The 22583-nt window shown below is 37.2% G+C and overlaps 2 protein-coding genes across 3 annotated transcripts; both read right to left on the reverse strand.

Annotated features, from left to right (window-relative positions):
• Positions 1 to 564: 564 nt before the first annotated feature.
• Positions 565 to 7256, reverse strand: si:ch211-250n8.1 (uncharacterized). 2 transcript variants are annotated; one of them, XM_056245451.1, is made up of 16 exons: positions 7047 to 7254; positions 5987 to 6091; positions 5374 to 5449; positions 4432 to 4588; positions 4309 to 4354; positions 4156 to 4214; positions 3982 to 4017; positions 3835 to 3887; positions 3486 to 3618; positions 1862 to 2079; positions 1723 to 1768; positions 1519 to 1584; positions 1354 to 1413; positions 1187 to 1275; positions 775 to 869; positions 565 to 668 (listed from the first exon to the last, which is right to left on the reverse strand). In XM_056245451.1, the coding sequence occupies exons 1-16, from the start codon at positions 7081 to 7083 to the stop codon at positions 634 to 636; spliced, it is 1311 nt and encodes a 436-aa protein (XP_056101426.1). In that variant the 5' UTR covers positions 7084 to 7254; the 3' UTR covers positions 565 to 633. The 2 variants fall into 2 exon arrangements, with proteins under 2 accessions (XP_056101426.1, XP_056101427.1); XM_056245452.1 differs by lacking the exons at positions 565 to 668; positions 775 to 869 and having other exon boundaries at positions 1186 to 1275; positions 1499 to 1584; positions 7047 to 7256.
• A 6396-nt stretch (positions 7257 to 13652) lies between these two features.
• On the reverse strand, positions 13653 to 16906 carry LOC130080155 (galanin receptor 2a). Its single transcript, XM_056245453.1, has 2 exons — positions 16412 to 16906; positions 13653 to 14861 (listed from the first exon to the last, which is right to left on the reverse strand). The coding sequence occupies exons 1-2, from the start codon at positions 16756 to 16758 to the stop codon at positions 14120 to 14122; spliced, it is 1089 nt and encodes a 362-aa protein (XP_056101428.1). The 5' UTR covers positions 16759 to 16906; the 3' UTR covers positions 13653 to 14119.
• Between the last annotated feature and the right edge of the window lie 5677 nt (positions 16907 to 22583).

Below are 22583 nucleotides of genomic sequence, written 5' to 3' on the forward strand. Positions count from 1 at the left end.
TATTGATTTCTTCATAAAAAAATACTGCATGACAAATTGAGGATGTTTGCTTTTTATTTTTACACTTAAAATATTCTTAAAAACATCTTCTGCCTCGATGGAAGCAAAAATAGTATCTTTTTAAAAAATATATCGAGTTTACATGTTCAGTGACATACATTTGCTTATTTGATTAGAGAACTTGAAAGAATATAGAATTTTAATTCCTTATTAATTGTATGACACATTTAATTAGTCTGTTTTACTTTTAAAAAATCCTACAACCTTGTTTATTTCCAGGTTTAAATGTATATACATATTTTCAATATTCTTGGACCCCTATGTGTGCATTTAATTTAGTGGTTATTTAAATTTCCTGTTGTTTTTAAAGAGTTTTAAAATAGTTGTGTATTATATAACAGTGACAAAGTAATAAAGGCATGAAATCTGACTGACTCAGTGTTTCATGTATTTCTATCAAAACAACATAGCACAAATATAAGGTATTACAATAAGGTTTTATCTATCATATATACTAATACAAACAATAAACTATATTGTTATGATACATTAGAATATATGACAATACATAGTGTTAAAAAACACATGATGGAAACTACAAAAGATGTCCAGTCCACTTAAATTCTGGGTTTTTCATACAAACCATTCTGTATGTTTAAACCCAGCAGCTGTGGGGGGGGAAAAATATACAAATTACTTCTAAAGTGATTGACATTTGAAATAAGAATCCTTTTATTACTTTAACACTATGAATTAAGGTGGTTTCAAACTCACCTATACGGTTAACAATCTCTTCACACTCACTACTTGTGGCAGCCTGCAGGACCACACAACAGAAGCCTGTTGGTTTTCCTGCCTGTGGTGAATCCCTGAAACCAATTAAATGTTTAGTACTGAATGTCCAAGAAAATCCAAGTTCAAAAACACAAAGCCTGGAAGGAAATGTCACTGATAAGAAAATGGAATGCAGATAAACGGTAATCTAATACCGTAAACTCATAATCCGCCTGGCATTTATTCAAATTCCAACACCCTATCAAATGCTGAAAGCCCGACTTTAAAAAAAGAAACATTTGATATTTCCAGAAAGAAAGCTTGACATAAAACAGCATGCCATTCATCTAATTTGAATTACTTATATATGAATAGACATCAATTATACAACAGTTTCTCAAAGTATACTTACAATAAACAGAAAGCAAAAATGGTTAAATCAGGTTGGCTTCCAAACCTCCCAACACATGATATCTCAGGGAAGTGGTGTTGAAACAGCTCCTAATCAAAAGGAGAGACTTCGGCTTAAAATTATATATCTTACATGGTTATACATATATAACACTGAATAATACAAACCTGCTTATTGGACTTCTCTATGCAGGTAAGATGAGTCTCCTTTACATCCAGCAGTACTTCCTGTATGACAAAATCAGAAAGAATGCATGAAAAATCATACAGATGTCACAACTAGCTTACATATATCTCTTTACATAAAACTCACTTGATTAATTGTAGATGTACCTTTCTTGCCTGTTTGCTCTCCAGAACCTCAGGAATGGCATGCTGCAGAACATCCTTACCTCCACACTTAAGATTCAACACAAATAACATTGATATTCAATAATCACACTATTTCGGATCACATATTGACTCAAATAATACACATGCATGGATTTAAGCGAAGCAAGAGCACCATAAAGAGAGATGTTTACACAACTACTGTACCATTCCTATGTTTGCTTTTCCTAAGAGGTGTACAGCGTACAGGATCCTGTTAATGAAACACGATCAAACAGGCCAGACTGTTTATGGTATTTGTGACTAATACAATTGCAAACATGCGTGAAGTCTTTATTGAGAGTACCTGCCGTCTTTCACACACTGCGTCTGCCCTCTCTTCTGGCCCGCAGTTCTGTCCTGCTGAGAGGCGGGTTTTGGACCAAACCGAAGCGAGGGTTTTTCCTGTTTGAGTTTCCGTAAGTGTTTGACCAGCGGCTGATAGATGGACCCATCTTCTCCTCTCCAACGTATAAAGTGAATGGAAAGTGGCTGACTCTTCAGCTTTGACAAAACCACACCTGCCTTTGGAGGGGGAAAAGTGTGTGGCCTGTCAGTCAGATATTGGTCTTTACAGTACCTTTGTTGATCTTTTTTTTTGTTCGTGGCCTGTCAGTCAGATATTGGTCTTTACAGTACCTTTGTTGATCTTTTTTTTTGTTCATATTTGCAGAGACAATTTTAAAGTCGCGATGTAACGGAAGTAGTGACAGATCTTTTATACTACACTGTATTGTGATGTACATCTGAGTGATTATCGGATTATCAATTATCGACTTGTTCTATGCATCAGTTGTCGATTGGACCTTGCGGTCGACTAAACTGGCATAAATCACCAGGGAGAAGTATGTTGTTTCACTGGAAGATCGAGTTATGATATTTGAATTAAAATTACAAAGTCAACTTTTTTTTTCGTTTCTTTTTTTTTTTTTTACAAATGAAACACACATATATGTTCACAATAAGATCAATAACAAGTATTTGGAAAATAGGGTGAATTTTCATTTCATGTCAACTTTAAAATGCTGGTGCAAATCAGATTTGAGCACTACACAACTTTAATTTTGGTCTGTTTGTCACATTAGTTGTGAAAATGAAAATACTGTCATCAATTATTTACTCTCATGTTGTTTCAAACCCATAAGACTTTCGCTCATCTTCAGGACACAAATGAAGATATTTTTAATTAATTTTTTTAATGTCTCAGTCAAGTCACCCAAAACATTATAAAACATTCATAAAGAGATCATCAAATCTATTTTACAATCTCTTTATGAACGTTTTGAACCGTCAGAGTTTTGGGTGAGCAGACTTTCAATGGAAGCACAGAAATCTCAGATTTCCTTGAATATATATTTATATTTGTTTTACAAAGATGAACGAAAGTCTTATGGGTTTAGATGGAATGACATGAGAGTGAGTAATTGATGACAGAATAAAAAAAAAATTGGTGAACTAACACTTATTATAGGGTCTTGAAATATAGCGTGTAAATGATATGAATCATTTGAATAACTTTAATGGTACTTTAATCATGTGCAGTTAATATTATCATTTACATTTATGCATTATCATCCACTTCGTGGAAACAAGCAGCTTGAACATTGTACCTAACATCTCTTTTAGTGTTTCCCAGAAGAAAGAAAATAATATGTGGTTGGAAACAAGTAAATGATGACAAAATTTTCATTTTTCAATGAACTTTTCCTTTAAAGCGATGTGACAGGAGCCACATCTTGTGAAGAACGAGTATTAGAATAAGCAAACACAATGGAAACACAGAAGCTTATCATGATTATTAAATCAATTCAGGCAAAGCAGAGAACAGAGTACACATATATCAGGCTGTCTGTAGAAGCAATCTAATATATATTTATTTTGGAATGTTAGGTCATGTAGGGACACATTTTATGGGTACGATTTATTCTGACCTGCCCATTACTAGCATTCCTCAGTGATATCCCATTGATTTCATCAATGATGTCACCAGGCTCGGCAAACATATCCGCCTGAGCTTGACTACCCTGAAGCAGGTCCAGCACAAACACACGTCCATCTAGGTACCTTTAGAAAGAAAATGGGATATGAATAGGAATACTAACTAGGAATATTTGCTGTTCAATCATCTAGACAATCAAAAACTTGCACTGTGTATTTGCGCACAACTTTCTTTAACACAGACAGCAAAAGGGGGGATCAGAATGTGAACAAAAATGATTTGCACTAAAATTACGAACAAATGCAGCATTCAGAATTGAAAAGACATGCCGACATGCTAACCTGAGCACCATTCCCAGCTCCCGACAGGGAACAGCTTCATAGATTTGACACACCTAAAACACAAGCAAGGTTTGCAACATGCAGTTCAACATTACCTCTTCATGCACATACAGGCAAACAAAGCATGTCAGAATATTAAGATTGTACCGGGAGCAGCCAGCTTTCATCCAGGAAACTGCAGTTCTGAGATTAAAGTCACAGAGAGGAAGTTCCCAGAAAAAACAACAAATTACAGCAACAAATCTCAATCTCAGCACATTGTATATATATATATATTATATTATATAATAATAGTGAATACACAGGCTTAGTGGTTCATACCTCAATACTGATCTTAAAGTTAATTTCTGACAACACCATAGACAGCGAAAGAAACGGTTCTGTTTGGAAACAGTTGGGATACTATTTACAGCAACAACAAAACAAAACAACACAACGGCTAAAGTTGGATGGTTTGTGAAACCAAAAACTCACCTACAAACTCCTCATTTCTAAGAATAGAAAAGTTGGCGCAATACCACTGCAAAGAAAGTAAATGATGTTGATTATTCTGTAAAAATACGAGATTCAGTCATCACTCTGTGAGTGTCTACTAACCTCGATTACTCTGTTTGTGTGCAGCAGGTGTTTTACTACATTTCCCAGGGTTCTCCTCATCAGCATGAGCCGTATGAAGAAGCGTCCTCGGCCTTGAGATGTAATGAGTTTGCTGCAGGCTGTGGTCTGTTGCACTGCCAAAGAGACTGAACTCAACCTTCATGGGCAGACAGAACATTCTGATCATTAAGATGCACTATTTTCAGAAAAATTGTGGTTGTGATTAATCATAATCTGTTATTTTTAAAATAGAAGCATCATGATGTAATATATATTGTTATTGCAATTATTAGAATAACAATTTAGAAAAGACAAAAACTACCTCTTTTATTTATATTGCTCCATAATGTTTTATCATTTTAAATGTTTCAAAATCCTACATTACTGTTTATGTCCTGGATTTAAAGGTAGGGTAGGAAATTTTCGGAGATGCTATCAGCTTTCAAAGCATAAGATCCCACCCTCCCTTCAGATTGCTCTCCAAAAGCACGCCTCCCCCAAAACACATGAACTCGTACAGCAGGGGAAAGCGTGACGAGAGACGCGTTTAACTACCTCATGTCTCAAAGCACATAACATTACAATAATAATCAACATAAACAATCTTATGAGCACTGACCTGTACTATCTGACTGCTGCAGATTCATTTCTGAGTTGATAGTGTTGCTATTGAAGCATTCGGGCCGAATACAATGATTGGACAAACATTTTATGGTCATATGCCTTCCACAGACGATATATAAATACATTTAGACCACTTAACTTAGTGATTGCTATCAGGATGTGAAGAGACTTTCAACCAGCATAAAAACATTTTTTTAAAACATTTCTGGATCCCGGATCGCCTGCCCTGCCTTTAATTAGACCTTGAATCCCAAATTTTCTTTCACCCTATAGTAAATTATGCTAAAAATGAGAAGCAATGAGTGCATAAAGACTCACCTGCCACATGTGTCGTGCTGTAGAAGCTGTTCGAAACAATGCCAGTAATCTCTATGTGCTAAGCTGAGAACAGGCTCTAAAAACATGAATGACATGCAGCATTCATTTCATTATATAATAATACTGTTTTTTACATGCACTTTTATTTGCTTGTATTTATTTTATTTTTTTATCTAAGAGACAAACTGCTACTAATAACTATATAATTAAAATTAGCTTGGAATGTTTTTGCATGCACTTGCTGGCTGCTTTTCCTTTCACTATCTTTGTTCTATATTTTGTAAAGAAATGCATATGTAGACAATTTATGTGTACAGTTTATTGTGTACAACTACTTTGAAGCATTTAAGCTTAAACATTCAGGTTATAACGTCATGGGAAACATAAATTAAGTTAAGTGTGTCCAAATTTCTAAAGTAGGCTATATTGTCAATAGACACATCCTTGTTATCTGTAAACAGCAATAAATGTCATCCTATAATGTGTATGTATTTTCTCATAATGTGTGCCAGGTGTAATAATGGCTCATATTTGAGTTTGTGCCCTGTGTTTGCTGACAGGTGAAAATGTGCAGGTGTACAGGAGAGTGTGTGTGTTGGTGTGTGGATCTCACGCTGTAGTCCCTTTTGCAGTATAAGTTCCAGGAGCTCACAGCAGGATGCCAGGTGTGGGTTGGAGTCAGTCACAGTGCCCTCCGATTTCAAATTCAAAATGCACACTTGGAATAAACAGGGAGGATTATGGTTAATGATTAGTTTTCTGTTTTTAACCACAAAATGTAATGTAGGTACGTGGAATAACCCTTGCATCATTAAACCAGATCAAAACAACACACACTGGCATACTTGGTTGCCAGGAATATGATAAAACGAGATGGATCTGGAGCGGAGAGAGGAAATTTCTGTTGTTCGCTGCACTCATATACGCTGCTCCAGACTGGCTTTTGCTTTGTGTGTTTTGGTTGTATTTTTAGACTAGCAGAGAGAAATGTGTTAAATATTGACAATATTCCCTATTGTAAAAAGATCTGAGTTAAACTGCTTCTCGAACAAGAAAAAAAATGGAGGGAATCTCATTCGAGTGACAGGTTGTCCCCGCCCTTGCAGGTCATCAGAGAAAGAGATGTTTTGATTAAAGATTATGAGTGCACACGCATTTAAAAAATAGGCTGATGATGTGTGCACGAATAAATCAGGCCAAATGCCTCAATATTAAATAAAATAGTCCATTTTGATATCATGGTGACTTTCCACCCTGTTAGCATTCCTAATCAGTGTGAATACTTAAAAGACTAATAGGCTACTCTTTTTTTTAGTATACAAATGTTAAGCCACGTTTGGCTCCCGAGATTTACAAAAAAAATTCGGAAAATATAGTAACTCAGACTAGCTATATCCTAAAGAGCACTGAGCAGCAATACAAATATCCTCTCCAGTGTGGCCACTTCAATATTACTAATTCAAAACGGGGTTTCGGAGTGCGCAAAACAAGACAAGTATGCTAGCTATCTAACTGTTATTTATCTCCCAACAACAGGCGCTGCTAACAGCTCTCAGACAGCCTTTCATCATCTGTTGCGTGACCAGAACAACTGATCAATAACCATAAAACAGCACATCGAAGGTCAGATACAGCTTTGACTATGCGTATGATATATGGGATATGAAACCTACCTTTAAGTGTTTCGATAAGCGGGTCTTTTGCTGGCATTATTGTCAACGCGCATATTCCGCCACACTTACACTGACAAGCAAATGCAAATAACCGTCATCAGAGGTTTGTATCCTCAAGGTTGCTTCATGAGGGAAATGTGAAGCACGTTCAGTGGTGACAGTAACACGTCATAAATTTACATTAAACAGTTTATCGCCCCTTTATGAACCCATATGATATATATGGTGGTGATGAAGATGATCTATTAATTCAATAAAATCTACTCAAGTCGTTCCCAAAAGGCTCTAAACATTACTCAAACAGTGGAAGAGCTTGTTTAAAATTGTTTCACCACAAATAATAACAAAATAGCTATTATTATAACTAAAACATAGATTTTTACACTCTCAGTTGTTTATTTTAGGCTATTTGTCTTACAATATCCTCACAGATATTTTTTTCCCTGTAGCCATGCACATATATCCATCACATCTGGTCTCAACTTTAGCTCTTTTAGCCTATTGTGCTTGGAAATTTTATATTTTAAATATCATATACAAATATACAGCTCCTGCCTTGGCTAAATACACTAAATTAAATATTATTTTCTTAATTTCTGCATAATTTAAAAAAAAAGCAGCTTGCTTGGAATTAATTTATTTAGTGTTGTAAATAACTCTAATTAATGTTCTTTCTTTCTTTCTTTCATTTAAATCAGTACAATATGCATTGGGAGTTTCTTTAGTGTGATGTTGGGCCTTTGTTTAACAACAGTTAACATTTACTTTTCTTGTTATTGAGAAAGTCTTAGATCCTAATTGGACCTACTTCACTGGAGGCACAAGTCTGCTGTGCGGCAACATCTCTGTTCAATTCACTGAGCATGCTTTAACTTACAAGTTCTTCCATTAGGACTGATTGGAAACATTCGGTAAAGGACGACAACTACCTGTTACGTCTCAGTGTGGTGACTGAAGTGATGGAGCTTATGAAGGCTGTTGTAGGATCTTTAAGCAGTGCTTAAAGAGATAGTTCACCCAAAAACGAATATTCTGCAACTTCTGTTTAATGAATCATGCCAACTTTAATAATTACAGGGTTAGAGGTTTAAAAACAAACTCAGAATGTAAATCAATAAAGCATTGCATTTTAAACACTGCAATAAAAATTGCACAAGCTATAGTATAAACTAAGATGGAAGCAAATTGCCTCAACAGTGGATTTGATTGGATAACTGGACTAACCATTAGACCAATTTCATTGCACAGCATCTCAAATGTTGGTTTGATCATTCTGAAAATCAGCATGATTTGATGACCTCCCAGAACTGTCTCACACGATTGTTCACAAACACCAGCATACAGACACAGGTAGCATGACAGCGTTTATTGCGTTGCATCTGCATGTTCTGAGACACAAGTCTTTTATAATAAAAGAACCACAGTGGCTTCCATTTTATTATAGACATTTTGCGCCAATTTCCCAGAAAGTGACGATTTTGTTCTCGAACACATGGGATGCAAACAGTGCTTCTTTGTTCATGAATGGAAAAAAACCTTAGATGGAAACATAGCTAGTGAACACTGTTTACTGCTGACAACTTCCATTGAGACAACATCAACATGCAGCTTTCATTTAAACTGGATCTTCTCTTTCCCCTTTCTTTAAAAAAACAAAAGCAGTATTTCAATGAGAGTATTCAATGCAACAGTGGGTACTAAAACACAACCAACACCAGACAAAGAAGTAAATGAACTGAAGGGCTTATAAACACAAGATAATAAACTAAAATGCTAACAGGTGATATTTAATTAGTCATATAATGAAAAGCCATGGCAACTGGTAACCGAAATCACATACTTAGGGTATGTTTACACGACAACATGTAAACGTGTTATGCTTAATATATGCTTAAAACTGAGATATTTTCCCTTGAGTTTTCCATGTACAGACGACCCCATTGTCAAAACGATCCCCATTCACACGGATCTGCGTAGTATACTAAAAATGCTTTATTCTGCTGCCAAGCCATTAGATAGCGATAAAACAGTAGACTGAACGCGTAATACGAACGTGCATGACGTCATCGTCTTCAGAGATTCAAGTTTTTTGTTGTTTACAAGGTCAAGGAGACCGTTTTCAAAAACTTGCACTTTGAAACTCGTTTTCAAAAGTTTGCATTTTCGGGCACCCAAAACGCCGTTGTCGTGTAAATGAACGGCCAAAACGCATAAAAATTTAAAAATGTTTAGGTGAAAAACGGTGTCGTGTGAACAGCCCCTTATAGTAGGCGAAAAATAGTATGTGACAAAACAACCTTAGATGGAAACATAGGCCGTCTAAGTTAAACAAACTCTAATGCGTTTTGGCCGTCTGAATTCACAATACTCATAAAAGGGTAGACAAAAAGGTCTCATGGCGAATGTAGTACGTCCAGATTACGTTTATACAACACAAACATAGAACATACTTTTTAAACGGTCGTGATGTAACCAATTGTTCAAAATAAGTATCTACTCAAGAGTGAATGCGCTTTCGGACACAGCCTCAGACTGAACACAACAATCTGTACCTTCATATATCAACATCAGTTAAGTTATCTCATGCCCCTGAGAGGCGAGGCAGAAGAGCGGCGCTTAATTGGTGAACTTTGACTTGACTACATTGTATTTTCAGGAGAAAGCCATTAAAAATGTGTTGGAGTTGGTACTGTGAACATGACACACAAGAACAAACTAGAAGAGGCCAACTAACTGTCAGAAAGTACCATTGAGCAAAAGAACTATAGTCAAGAGATTCAACTTGAATACTTCACATGCTGGTTTTATTTTAGGAATGTTTTTAATGCAAAAGCTGATTTAATAAATAAAAGCAAGATTATTGGAGTACGTTTTACAAGAAAATATACTATTTCAGTCTTTACATTTTTTTAATTCAATTCAATATGTTACTTGCCATCTCTTTGTATTCATTTGTTCAATCAAGCATTTTTAAGTGAAAATTGTTTATACACCAATTTTTTCAGTGTATGACTTAAATGTGCAATAGGTGATCTGGGAAATGCTAACTTTAGCCTGCTAGCATTGAAAGCATAAGAACCCACCCTCCCTGCAAATCGCCGTCCAAAGCCACGCTTCCTCCAAAACACATGCGCTTCCAAGCGCAGACCAGAAGCGAGACAGTCAGAGACAACTTTATTGGATTACATCATGTGTCATTTATCGGTGAGAAAACGTAACAGTACAGTGAGTAACACTACTACACTTACGGACGTAAACATCTGTTTGCCTGCCATTCTCGCTCTGTCTGTACGCTACAGTATGACATTTTGGGCCCTATCTTGCACCCGGCGCAAATGACTTTGTACACTGACGCATGTATCATTCCTATTTTGCACCCGCGCAAAGCGGGCTTTTCCCTCCACAGACGCACATCGGTAAACTAGGAAATGAACTTGCGCTTCCTGGGCAGGTCGGCGCAAAAAGGAGGCGTGTTTCGGCGCAAACTTTCCCTCATGCTATTTTGCAGTTCCAGAAAACAATTCCGCCACTGACCAGAAAAAACCTAGTCTAAAGTCAGTGGCGCGTTGCGCATTGTTCATAATGCTATTTTAAGCGCGCATGCTTGGCCATAATGTAGCGGGTGCACAACGCACATACACTTTGATTCTCTCATCAACACAGATGCAGCAGTTTTTATTTTTGCAAATCATACATTATAACAAGGAAAAATATTAACACATGAGGGAAATCATTGTGGTGTCCATGAAGATGTAAATAAATGTAGGCCTAAATCTAGCTTACACATTTACCCAAATTTTTCAGGCTAATTGTAGTAATGACGGATCAGACCTGTTTGCCCAATAGTGGCAAGACACATATGTATATATGGACATCTGACAAATTAGTTTGTCCGTCAAGAACCAGGAAAAAAAAAATCTCCCATCCCCATACAATGTCACTTCTCTGTCTTTCACTGCCTTGACAAGAACGTTGGTCTCCTCGGCTGTGAACCGCTCCTGGCGCGCGCCTGGTAAATCCGCCATAATAATAACAATCCGCCATGCAACATGCGCACCTGCTCTTAAAGGGTATGTTGGATGACGCTCTGATTGGTTTATTTCACGTTATGCCCAAACCACACCTATGAATAATGAAGCTATTTCAGACCAACCCCTTTTAAACTTGCGTCGGGCGCAAGAGTCATTTATCCCGCCGGTAAAATAGCAACAGCGCCCAAGACCCACCCACAAAGCTACTTGCGCTTCGCGCTTGATACTTGCGTTTCAGATCGTTAAAATAGGGCCCATGATGTTTGCGTGAACAGGCTCCGCAGTGGTATGCAAACACGTTGACTGATAGGGAACACATGCTATCATTTCATTAGGAACGAATGCAATGATTGAACGAACATTTTATGGTCCTACACCTTCCACAGATTATATTTTTATAAAAATACATTTAGACAGCTTAACATAGTGATTGCTAGTGAATCACCTATTGCTCCTTTACATCATTGTACGTCCAGAGATGCAGTGTTCTTATTTTCAACTGAAGCTATTAAAATATTTTTTATTAACTGAAATAAATCAATAAAATATCAATATTAGATGAAAAGCTTACAAAAATTGTATGAAAAAATAGAAATTAGTAATAATTTAAATAAAATTACTAAAAAATATATATATTAATACTGAGTGTTTTGTTTTTTATCGACAAACCTGGTGCACTAATATGTCCTTTTTAATTGAACGTATGCAAATGAGATCTAAGAGCTCTGGCAGATGGGAAGAGTTTGGTCTGTTCCTCAGAGACAGCTATCATGGATGGATCATACAGATTTATTGTGCTTTTCTTGTAGCTTGGCTCTATAAATCACCACCCACTGCATTATTTTGCTAACAGAAGCTTGAAGGTGAGTAAATAGGAACAAAATATTCATGGTCTAACTATGATCTAACGGAAGAGATTTCTTTTGGGACACATTTCTTTACTGACTGCCTTAATTTTCCATGACTATCATGTCTGTTCTGTGTCAAAAGGTCAGATCAATGTATGACTCCTAGTGAAGAGCTAAATTGGTGACTGGCTGCAATAGGACTCATGGAGAGCAGAACAGTATCATCATCAGTAGAGAGCCACGATTGTTATTGCCACTTCACAGCTGTCCTCTGCATGTGCCAATCTGTTTGACTGCAAAGTGGCTCTTCAAGAAGAACCTTAAGTATGAGAGACACTGGCACCAAAGTCTCCTGCAAAATTACATAGTGCATGAAGAGATTTTTGACATGAAGGTCACTAAAATGAACATATTCACACTCAGTGACCTGTTTCTTGTAGTATTACTAAAAACAACAAACTACTTGCCAGAATGGCAGCAGCTGATACTTTACAGAGAAGAGGTGCTCAGAAAGATTTGCCCTCATTGCCTTTTTAGCATATAAGTAGCGTCATGGGAAGTATAAAATAACCACAAATCTGGTTAAATAAAGTCGTTAAATGAGGCTGCAACGCTGGGCTTTTTCCACTGATGGAGCAAATCAGAGAGCACATATTGCCCACAAACTCACTAAGCAACAGCTGAGCCTGGAGCAGCTACACACTAGAACCAGCCAACTGGCACATTCCCAGTAAAGCCAGATCCAGGGAGAACCAAGATTAGTGGATATTCTAGTGCAGATCTGTTTCATAACAGCTTGAATGATGATACTATATACTGTTGCTTAGAAATCATCACAAAGACCAAGACTTATTTTCAGTTACGAATCGTTTATTTATTCATTAATCGGCTTGTTAATTCTTTCTAGCATTTATGGTTGAGCCTAAGTAGAATACACATTCAAAGCATTATCTTTAAAATTCATAACATGCTTGACGTACCCATGAGACACAGAAGAGGTAGTGGTACAGATATACTGTATGCGAGACATTTCATATAATATTGCAAACAAAGTCAACCTTTTTTCTTACAGCTGTTGTCCACGAAAGACTGTAAATGTAAACAGTTTCAGGAAATTTGCTATAGGGGTCAATGACTTTATTTAAAATACACAAAAAATGCAAGTCATTCATAGAATTACTTGAACACCACCGTTCAAATGTTTGGGGTCAGCAAGATTTTTTTTTTTAAAGAAATTGATGAGCATAAGAGACTTCTTTCAAAATTACAAAATCTTACTGACCCCCAAACTTTTGAATTGTAGTATACCTTTCCAATAAAGAGAATGTTTTTAATTTATGAATTAAATTTTTTTTTTTATATTTTTGGGATATTCAAATAATATCCTCAAGAATAAAAGGGGGAATTAAAAAAAAATCTTATCATTTTGGCATAATCTTTTATTTCTGTTCTAAAAATGAACAAAACTGCTTATTTGGAAATATTTCATATTTAAATAGTTTAAATACCAACAAAACCATGTGGTTCAACCATATATGGAAGCTTCCAAACAATATATATATATATATATATATATATATATATATATATATATATATATATATATATATATATATATTGTTTATATAAACAATACAAATATTTTACAAAACCATATGACCACATGTGCTTTAAACTAGATTTTCAAAGACATTTTTATTTATCATAGACACTCTTATATATCATTGACCCATACAGCAGATCCTGTGTAGCAATAACCCAAAAGGAGATGAGAATGGCAGATGAATACTGTATTAAGGTGACATAAATTCAAAAAAATATGTTCCAATATGATCAAAAGTTTGCCATGTGAACGTTTGAACCAAACAAATTGATGCCGGTACTTTTCTCTGATAATTGAATCTATTCGTACCTCCGGAAAACCTTACTATGAGTCACAGTCACAAAACACATAGCACAGTGACGAAAGCTGCCAACATTGACAAAACACAGACACGAGAGATTTTACATTTTAAACATCAGTCACTGTCCTCATCGAGAACACAAAAAGCACTGCTTCCTCTCTACCTGACAACCTGTGCCTGACAACTTTTGTTATGTAATCACAGCGCAAATGCTGTTAAAAGCCACCGGAAAAGAAGAGTTTTATACTTTGGTGAGCACTGATTTGACAGCGGGTGAGAGTGTAAGTGGATTATGTCACATTAAATGTCATGAAGGCACTTGTCATCATCTTCTTGCTACTTTTGCTCCAGAGACGACCCCGGGTTGACCCGTCACTATGATTGGATCCTTCACACGTGGCAGCTTCCATCAGGCTTACCGTCTGTGCCGGCTGCACGTTGTGGATCCGGTTTGCGACCCGGTTAGGGAACGCACAGCCAAACACCTTCTTGAAGCCCTTGCGGAAATGCTTAGACACCAGGGCGTACACGATGGGGTTCAGGCAGGAGTTGGTGTACGCCACCAGGTGAGAGAGAATGCGGATGACGTAGGTTGTGTGGTTGAGCGGGAAGTGGCCGAACAACATGCACAAGATAACCAGGTGATGTGGCAACCAACATAAACAGAAGAGCACAGCCACAATGATTATCATCTTGGTCACCTTGCGCTTGGCCTTGCGGGATTCCGACATGTCCTGCATGGGGTCCACGGAGGTCCACAGGTAGCGAATGGTGCGGGCGTACGTGATGCCGAGAATGAGGACTGGGATGAGGTAGCCGAATATGAAGGTGCAGACGTCCATGACTCGACGATGATGGATGTTCCACGTCGGGATGCAAACCGTGGTCCCGTCTAGATCCATCTGCTGGTAGTAGCTGAGATAAGGACTGGAGAAGAACAGTGATAGAGCCCACACAAGGCTAATTGAGGTCAGAGCATTACGGGGTGTTCTCGTCTCTCTTGAGCGCAAGGGGTACCGAATGGCGAGATATCTGTTGAGAAAATGCAATCACGATACATCAATGGACAAATCTTTTTTATATTGCAGTGTTCATTTTTTTCATTATCATAATTTTTTTTCATGTTCCCTCGTAATCAAAATAACTCCCCTTCCCTCTTGCATTAAAGGGATAGTTCACTCAAAAATGAAAATTAGCCCATGATTTACTCACTCTCAAGTCAGGTGTATATGACATTCTTTCAGACGAATACAATCGAAGTTATATTAAAAAAAATTCTGGCTCTTCCAAGCTTTATAATGGCAGTGAATTGCTGTTTCTGTTAATAAAAGTGCATCTATCCATCATAAAAGTGCATCTATCCATCATAAAAGTGCTCCACACGGCTCCTGGGGGTTAATAAAGGCCTTCTGAAGTGAAGCCTTGCGTTTAATACGTTACAGAGTAAAATTAGCTTCCGCCCATACGCAGTCTACTTGCGCCTAATGCACAACTTACGCAACTTGTGACGTCGGAAGTAGTGTAGTGCGTCATGGCGTAGCGTAAATATAAGCAGTATACGTCGCATTACTCGGATAAGTTGCGCTTTACACTTAAGTGGAATCTGTATGTTCGTTTGGCCGGAATCTAGTTATTTTACTTTATAAAGTTTTAAATATAGATATTTTTCTTACACAAACGCATGACTTGACTTCAGAAGGCCTTTGTTAACCCCCCGGAGCCGTGTGGAGCACTTCTATGATGGATAGATGAACTTTTATGGACTTCAAAAGAGAAACTGCCATTCACTTCCATTATAAAGCTTGGAAGAGCCAGGACATTTTTTTATATAACTCCAATTGTATTCGTCTGAAGGAAGAATGTCATATACACCTAGGATGACTTGAGGGTGAGTAAATCATTGGCTAATTTTAATTTTTGGGTGAACTATCCCTTTAAGGTCTCTTCTTTTCTCTGATGACGTGTTTACTGGCACGGGGGCGGGACAAACTGTGTCACTCGCATGAGATCCTATGATGAGATCACAGCAATAGCAAACTACAATGTTCCAATCAATTCCTGATGGACAAAATCAAGTCCCACAACACATTTTATTCTGAATTGAGCTGTTTGACTCGGATGTACGTCACAATAGGAAAGAATACAAAAAATATATAATTTATTTTAGCAATAAACAAAAAAACATTGCAATTCAGCCATTATTTTGTACAAATAGGCTATCTTTCACATGCAGTAGGATGTTATGATTATATTAATCATTTCATTTTAAAAGTGCTTAACATATGTTAATCCCTAAAATGCATTATTAAAGAATTGCATTGTTTTCAAAACAGTACCAAACCAAGAGAATTAAAAATGATTTAACACACCGTCAAATAGTAGTCAAATAGTAGTTAACGTTTCTTTCTGTACTATTCTGATAGGTGCCGTGCATGCTAACACTGCCCTACATACAATTATTTATTGGATATTATTACTGGCTAAAGTGGCTATACAACATCTCAATCAATTACGCGTTTCACGATTCGCTGAATTGGAAAGAAAAGCGCGCGCTGTTTGTGCGTAACAGGATAAGAACGAACCTGTCCAGAGACACAGCTGTCAGAGTAAAGATGCTCGCGTACATGGTCAGGTAGATGATAAAGTGCACAGCTTTGCACATGAAGGGTCCAAATACCCACTCATCCATGGTGTAGATGGTAGCCTGGAAAGGCACGCAGAAGACGATGAAGCAGAGGTCCGCCAGCCCGAGGTTCAGGATGAACAGGTTGGTGCTCTTTGTGTTCATCTGGCCGTTGCGGATGAGAACTGCGAGCACAAGACAGTTCCCCACAGTACCAACCAAAAATATGATAGAGAAAATGACAGAAATTATTACCGACTCAACTTTCCAGGTGGGGGAGAAGTGAATCTCCTGAGATGCGTTCATCTTTCATACAGTAAAACGTCTAAAAATCTTCAAAGTTGCATAGGCACCATTTGGGCACGCATAAAGAACATTGACATTTTTGCGCTGTAAGTCCTATAAAATAGACTACTCAAACACAACGAGAAAAGAAAAGCATTTTCCATCTGGATGGTTTCACGCAGGTACAGATGAGGTGGATGTCATCACCAGCCTCCTCCCCTTATACTCAACCATTTATCAAGAACTTGTTTCTTATAGGCAACACTGCAAAACATTAAGAAAACTAAACTAAAATAATACATATTTTATATCAAGTCCCACACTTGATACATATATAATTATATGAATAAACATTCTTTTATGCTCGCACTCGTGCACTCGTAACGTACAAGAGACTGAACGTGATGTAAGGCCCCGATGTATTTACTGGGTTATAAGTTCTTTACTGGGTTATAAGTTGGAAATACCTTTGACATACTGTTAAAGGGATAGTTCATCCAAAAATGACAATTATGTCATCATAAGGCTACTCACTCACAAGTTGTTCCATCCAAACCTGTATGAATTTATTTCTTCTGCTGAACACAAAAGAATATATTTAGAAGAATGGGTAACCAAACTGATGGACCTGATTCACTTCCATAGTATGAAAAAAATACTATGGCAGACAATGGGCTATATGCACGCATAACTTCTGCGTTTGATGCAAGGATGCTCTTGCATTTCCGGTTGGGAAGATTTAAAGCGGAGGAAAACCGAGGAAAACTGGATTATGGCAGAGTCTTCAAAAAAAATGTACTGTTATCTCGTCTTTGAAACGAAACTTTAATACGTTTAGATGTAATTTTATATATAGTTTATTTAATATAATAAACAAAGAAGGATAAACAAAACGAGGGGTGTCTGTTTTGTCTGTTTTTGTGACTAACGTTTCTTTAGTATAGCAATAGAGTATAAAAACCAATATAAATTCTCGGTATAGGCCTAGCATTGGACTCTACGATCGGCGGAAGTAATCCAGCATCCTTAGACCTTCACCGGAAATACCGCCGTGCATAGAGCCCATTGGGCCCATGTTTGGTTACCAACATTCTTCAGAATATCGTCTTCTGTGTTCAGCACATAAATTCATACAGGTTTGGAACAACTTGAGAGTGAGTAAATGATGACAGAATTTTCATTTTTGAGTGAACTATCCCTTTAAGGTACACCGGGACGCCGTCCGTGGTGTTGAGAGCAACTTTTAAATGAATATGTAAATGTGTTGCACGCTTCCTCTCAAAAAAAAAAAAAAAAACACACCAAAAATGACAGCGGTGAGAACACAGCATCTGATCTAAGCGATCTGTGAATATGTTTGCACCAGTTCTGCCAATCACCGACAGATCCAATAGTAGGCCTAGCCTATAATATTGAGGCAATATAGTGTTGGCACTTTTAACTAACCCCTTTTCTTTGCATTACTCATTGACAAGGTAAAGGCTTTTTCGGCATTATCCACACTGTAATAGTTTAAGCGTTCATTTTATGTGTCATTGAACGGAAGAGGCTCGGGATCGCGCATAAATGTCACATCCTTTGATGTTTCCCCGGCGAAAATGTCCCGAGTCCTTCACATAAAAACAGCAGGCTTTCACAGAGAACCTAGGACGTTGGGGAAGGTGTCTTTTTAAAGTTTTGTTACAAGCTGTTGTACATTGGCAATAAAAAGCGATTAACTTTAATGGCTGACTCCACTGACAACTTTCCCATAGTGTGACATAGGCTACCCCACTGGAGCACGTTGTCACAAAATGTCAACATGTCTTAGATGAAAAATGCATCTTTTTTTCCCTGAGCAATAAAGGTTGAAATGTTCAATGGTATTTACCATTGAAACTTAAAAAAAAGAAGAAGCCACACTACCTTGAGAAATATTAAGCAGAGTAAAAAGGTGTGCCAGCCCAGCTCCACTTAAATACAGTAATTTAAGGAGGACTCAATGACATAGCAAATCAAATGCTGCTTCTGATTAGTTTAATCAACAACCATAAGAGAAACTACACAAGAACAGTAGAAACTTTCTGACTGGTATGACTTTCAATATTATGTCCATGCCAATTTAAGATCGGTCTCCTATCGTTTTTATGATGAGAGTTCACACTCACAGACATCATTTATCTATTGTGGATTCCAGACCTGCATCTGACAACTTGTTATCATGGTGGTGCCTGCTGCATTACTAATCCTCAATTCATCCCCATTATCTCTCTCGTGTTCCTGCAACAGATCACATGTCATTTAATACTGCTGATATCTAGCTAATGTAAACTATGTACCAAACACATGCAGTGAGGCTTTACCTTTGTGGTTAAGGTTGTTTTTAGCATGCTTGGAAGTACTGACCAACCAGCATCAAGAAACCAGAACAATTGCTTATAATAAAAAAATAAAAAAATAAAGCCCGAGCTATATTGTGAATATCAGTACTAAAGTGGAATCTTTACAACCCTTTTTGCTATTCACAATTCAGCAGAATTGAGCACATTATTGCTTAAATACAATGGTTACTACATAGTGAAAATATTAAGAACATTAAAATATAATTTTAGTACATTAATTGGATCTTTTAAGATATAAGATATAGTCCCGGAAACATACCTATAGCGTTAAGGTTAATATATACAGTATTAGTGTTTTGTGTTATAGCTCTAATGTGTTTACTGTAATACTGAATTTATTATTATAATAAAAAATAATATTATTTTATAACTTGATGCTAAACTGTCAAACATCCATTGTTTTATTCTGTTATGTCCTCTGATCGCCCTCTAGAGGTAAATGAACAGAGTGACTTTTTTTACCACAAGAAAGTTCATTGAGTGCAATCACATCAGATAGGAATACCTTTGCATATTGAATAAATCTATGCATCTATGTGTGATATCTGCAATGCCGTTCCGTGACGTACAAACAATAATGCAGTCACATATCTGTTTCTATGCTTATAGGAGCTCAAACCACGATGTCACCAATTAGTCACAAGACTCATTGCTGTATCTGAACAAATCTAAATCTGTAGGTCTTGAGCTCTGGTACGGGCAGAACTAATATCCTACAGTATCCCTTTCATCTGTCGTTCATCTCATCCTGGACCCAGAGACTTGACCCAGTTCCCTCAGAAGAACCCCCTTCAGCCAGACCTGCCCCTGTCTGAACCCCACCATCCTTACAGTGTGAGTCACGTTTTTCCACTGCTATATACTCTCGTTACGAAGTTTAACCCCTGCTTTTTATGCCTAGGGATATCCAGGAGACAGAGCTGCGCTATTTGTTTCCTTCTAGATTCAGTGACATTATAACAAGAGTTTCAATACCGGTAGCTGATAAAACTGATCGGGTAAGAGTTTTGGAAAATTTAAAATGGATATTATTGCTGATATTGCATAGCCATGTCACAGAAAACACACTGGATCCAAACAAACATTTAATTACAAAGTCATGTATGTATTGAGTTACTTTCTGCATATAAAGATTTTTTCTTAATTGTAATATCAGTTTTTGACCTTGTGTTTTGCTGCAACATGTATACATGAACATGTAAACACGCAAGTGTACCACCAGAGGGCAACACTATCACAAAGGATGATAAAACTGTGGCACTGGATCCACACAAAACTGATGCTTGAGCAGTTTGAAGCCACACAGAACTATCCACCTGTTGGCATGATTCAGTTTAAACATATCTTACAAATTGGCATTAGCAAAAGAGGAAGGTATCAAATCATAATGAAGTTCCCAAACATCTAATGTTGTTTCAGAACCTGAGGACAAACTACACATTTTGAAATGTATAAATCAGGACACGTCATCAAAGAGACGATGACAAATGAACCAAAACAGAAGAAACATTCACATTCTTGCTTACCTGCTTATGGACTTTTTATGGTATTTAAGGTATTAATGTCATTAATATTAAAAAAAAAGTAAAATAATTTGATAAAATTCTTAATAAATAGTAAGTTTTTTTTTAAAATTATATTTATTAGTTATGTATGCATAATTCATTTTTCATTATTTCAATACATCACTACAGCATTTTTAATAATTTTCACAAAAAATGTCATGGCCACCAGAATATTTTGCAATATATCAAAAGAACAGACCCTCTGCTTAAAAACAAAAAACAAATTCTAGTTTCATGCATTATTTTTTTGACCAACTGAATGTGGGTATGATTAGTAAAAAAAGCTAAATTTGGAACAAAAAGCTGTGAAAATCTCATTTTTATAGCGAAAACCCGAAACACTCATATTATAGTATGAGTGTTTGTGTAGTATGAATGTATTCTGGACGTAGTACTACATTCACCATGCTGTCATGATCATGTGACCTACCAGCGTCAGTTGCATCGCTTCACTGTCATTCACAAATCCTCTCCCGTGGCCTCATGGGATTGTAAAGTGTCCATCTTATGCACGTTTCAGAATCTCACAGGAAGAAGTAAGTCATCCGGGTACTTTTTGCCTACTCTTTTATGAGTACTGTGAATTCAGACATACTTCTTTTGTCGCGTACTGTTTTTTCGCGTACTGTTGTGCCATTTCAGCCTTTATCACTTGTTCCTGCTTCTTTTTCGCCTGTGTTTTGATCTGGAGATTCTGTAGACTTTCAGACAATGTGTAATAGCGCCTCCTACCGTATAACAGTGAAAACACGGATTGCCGGAAAATTCCCTCAAATGCAGGAAAAGAGTTCATTTTCAATGTGTTGTAATACTGACGTAACATTGAAAAATGTCTTTCTAAAAAAGTGGTGACAAAAAAGCAAACATTTCCCAAAGCCTTGTATTTAAAAAAAAAAAAAAAAGAGTAGGCTACATGGTGTCCATTCACGCTGAAGGTCGACTCTCTCCAGACTCTTTGCTGGTTGGTTACTACTTCTGAAAGAAATGCCTGAAATATCTGAGTGTTGAAAGTGGCCTAGGATGCCTCTGTAATGACTTAACCTTCTGTTGGTGGGTTACTGTCAAAATAATGACTACTGGTTTCGAAGTCAACTAAACAGAACTCCATTCATTCGGAGAAAGCGAAGAAAAACAGAGGAAAAGGACATTTTTCCCTTCCTTTCCTCTGACCATTTATCACTCTCTTGTACGTTCTTTACGTCACACAGTCGTTTTCTGAATGCTTGCTGTCTGTTTTTGGCTACGGTTTTGCGGTGGCCTCCAAGTCCCAGTGATCCTTGAAGAATTGAGGGTTCTATATTTTCCGTAGGTCATAAATCGGTGGCTGCTTACACAACTGTTACTGCAACGAGGCTCTGGTATCAGGTGAGTCTGGCCTGAATGACCCCTTTCTGTGCATTCTCACTAGCGGAAATGACACAATAGGCTGTGAACTTGTTGCTCTGGTGGGCTCGGCGCGTTCAAAGCTGCTGGGTGATATTGGGGTAACAAGAGCTGACAGCTTCATGCTGGCCACACATGGGAATATTTTGGGGCCCAAATGTGTGTTGGCTGGGTGGCTAAGAAATGAGACACTAAGGGAAGTGTAAGCTCTGGAGTGCACATCTAGGGCCAGATTTACTAACAGCTTGCGCCAGCGCAAACTCTTTTTTGGTGTTAAAAAACAACTGTCAGGATTTACTAAAGACACGCAGTGAAAAATTATCGCTGAAAAGGAGTGGACAAAGTTATTATTGCAGATGACCTTATTGCACATGCATTTGTAGAAGTTTCCCTTTTTAGATGCACAATTTATGGAAGAAGAGTATTTGAATGAATAACGCCACTCGATCTACGAAGGTTTGCGCTTGTCAATTTACTGGTATTTGTGCCATTATTTACCGCCCGAAAAAGCATGTCT

The sequence above is a fragment of the Rhinichthys klamathensis genome, unplaced genomic scaffold (genome assembly GCF_029890125.1).
Source record: "Rhinichthys klamathensis goyatoka isolate OS25496 unplaced genomic scaffold, OSU_Roscu_1.1 h1tg000030l_1, whole genome shotgun sequence".
Taxonomy (NCBI): domain Eukaryota; kingdom Metazoa; phylum Chordata; class Actinopteri; order Cypriniformes; family Leuciscidae; genus Rhinichthys; species Rhinichthys klamathensis.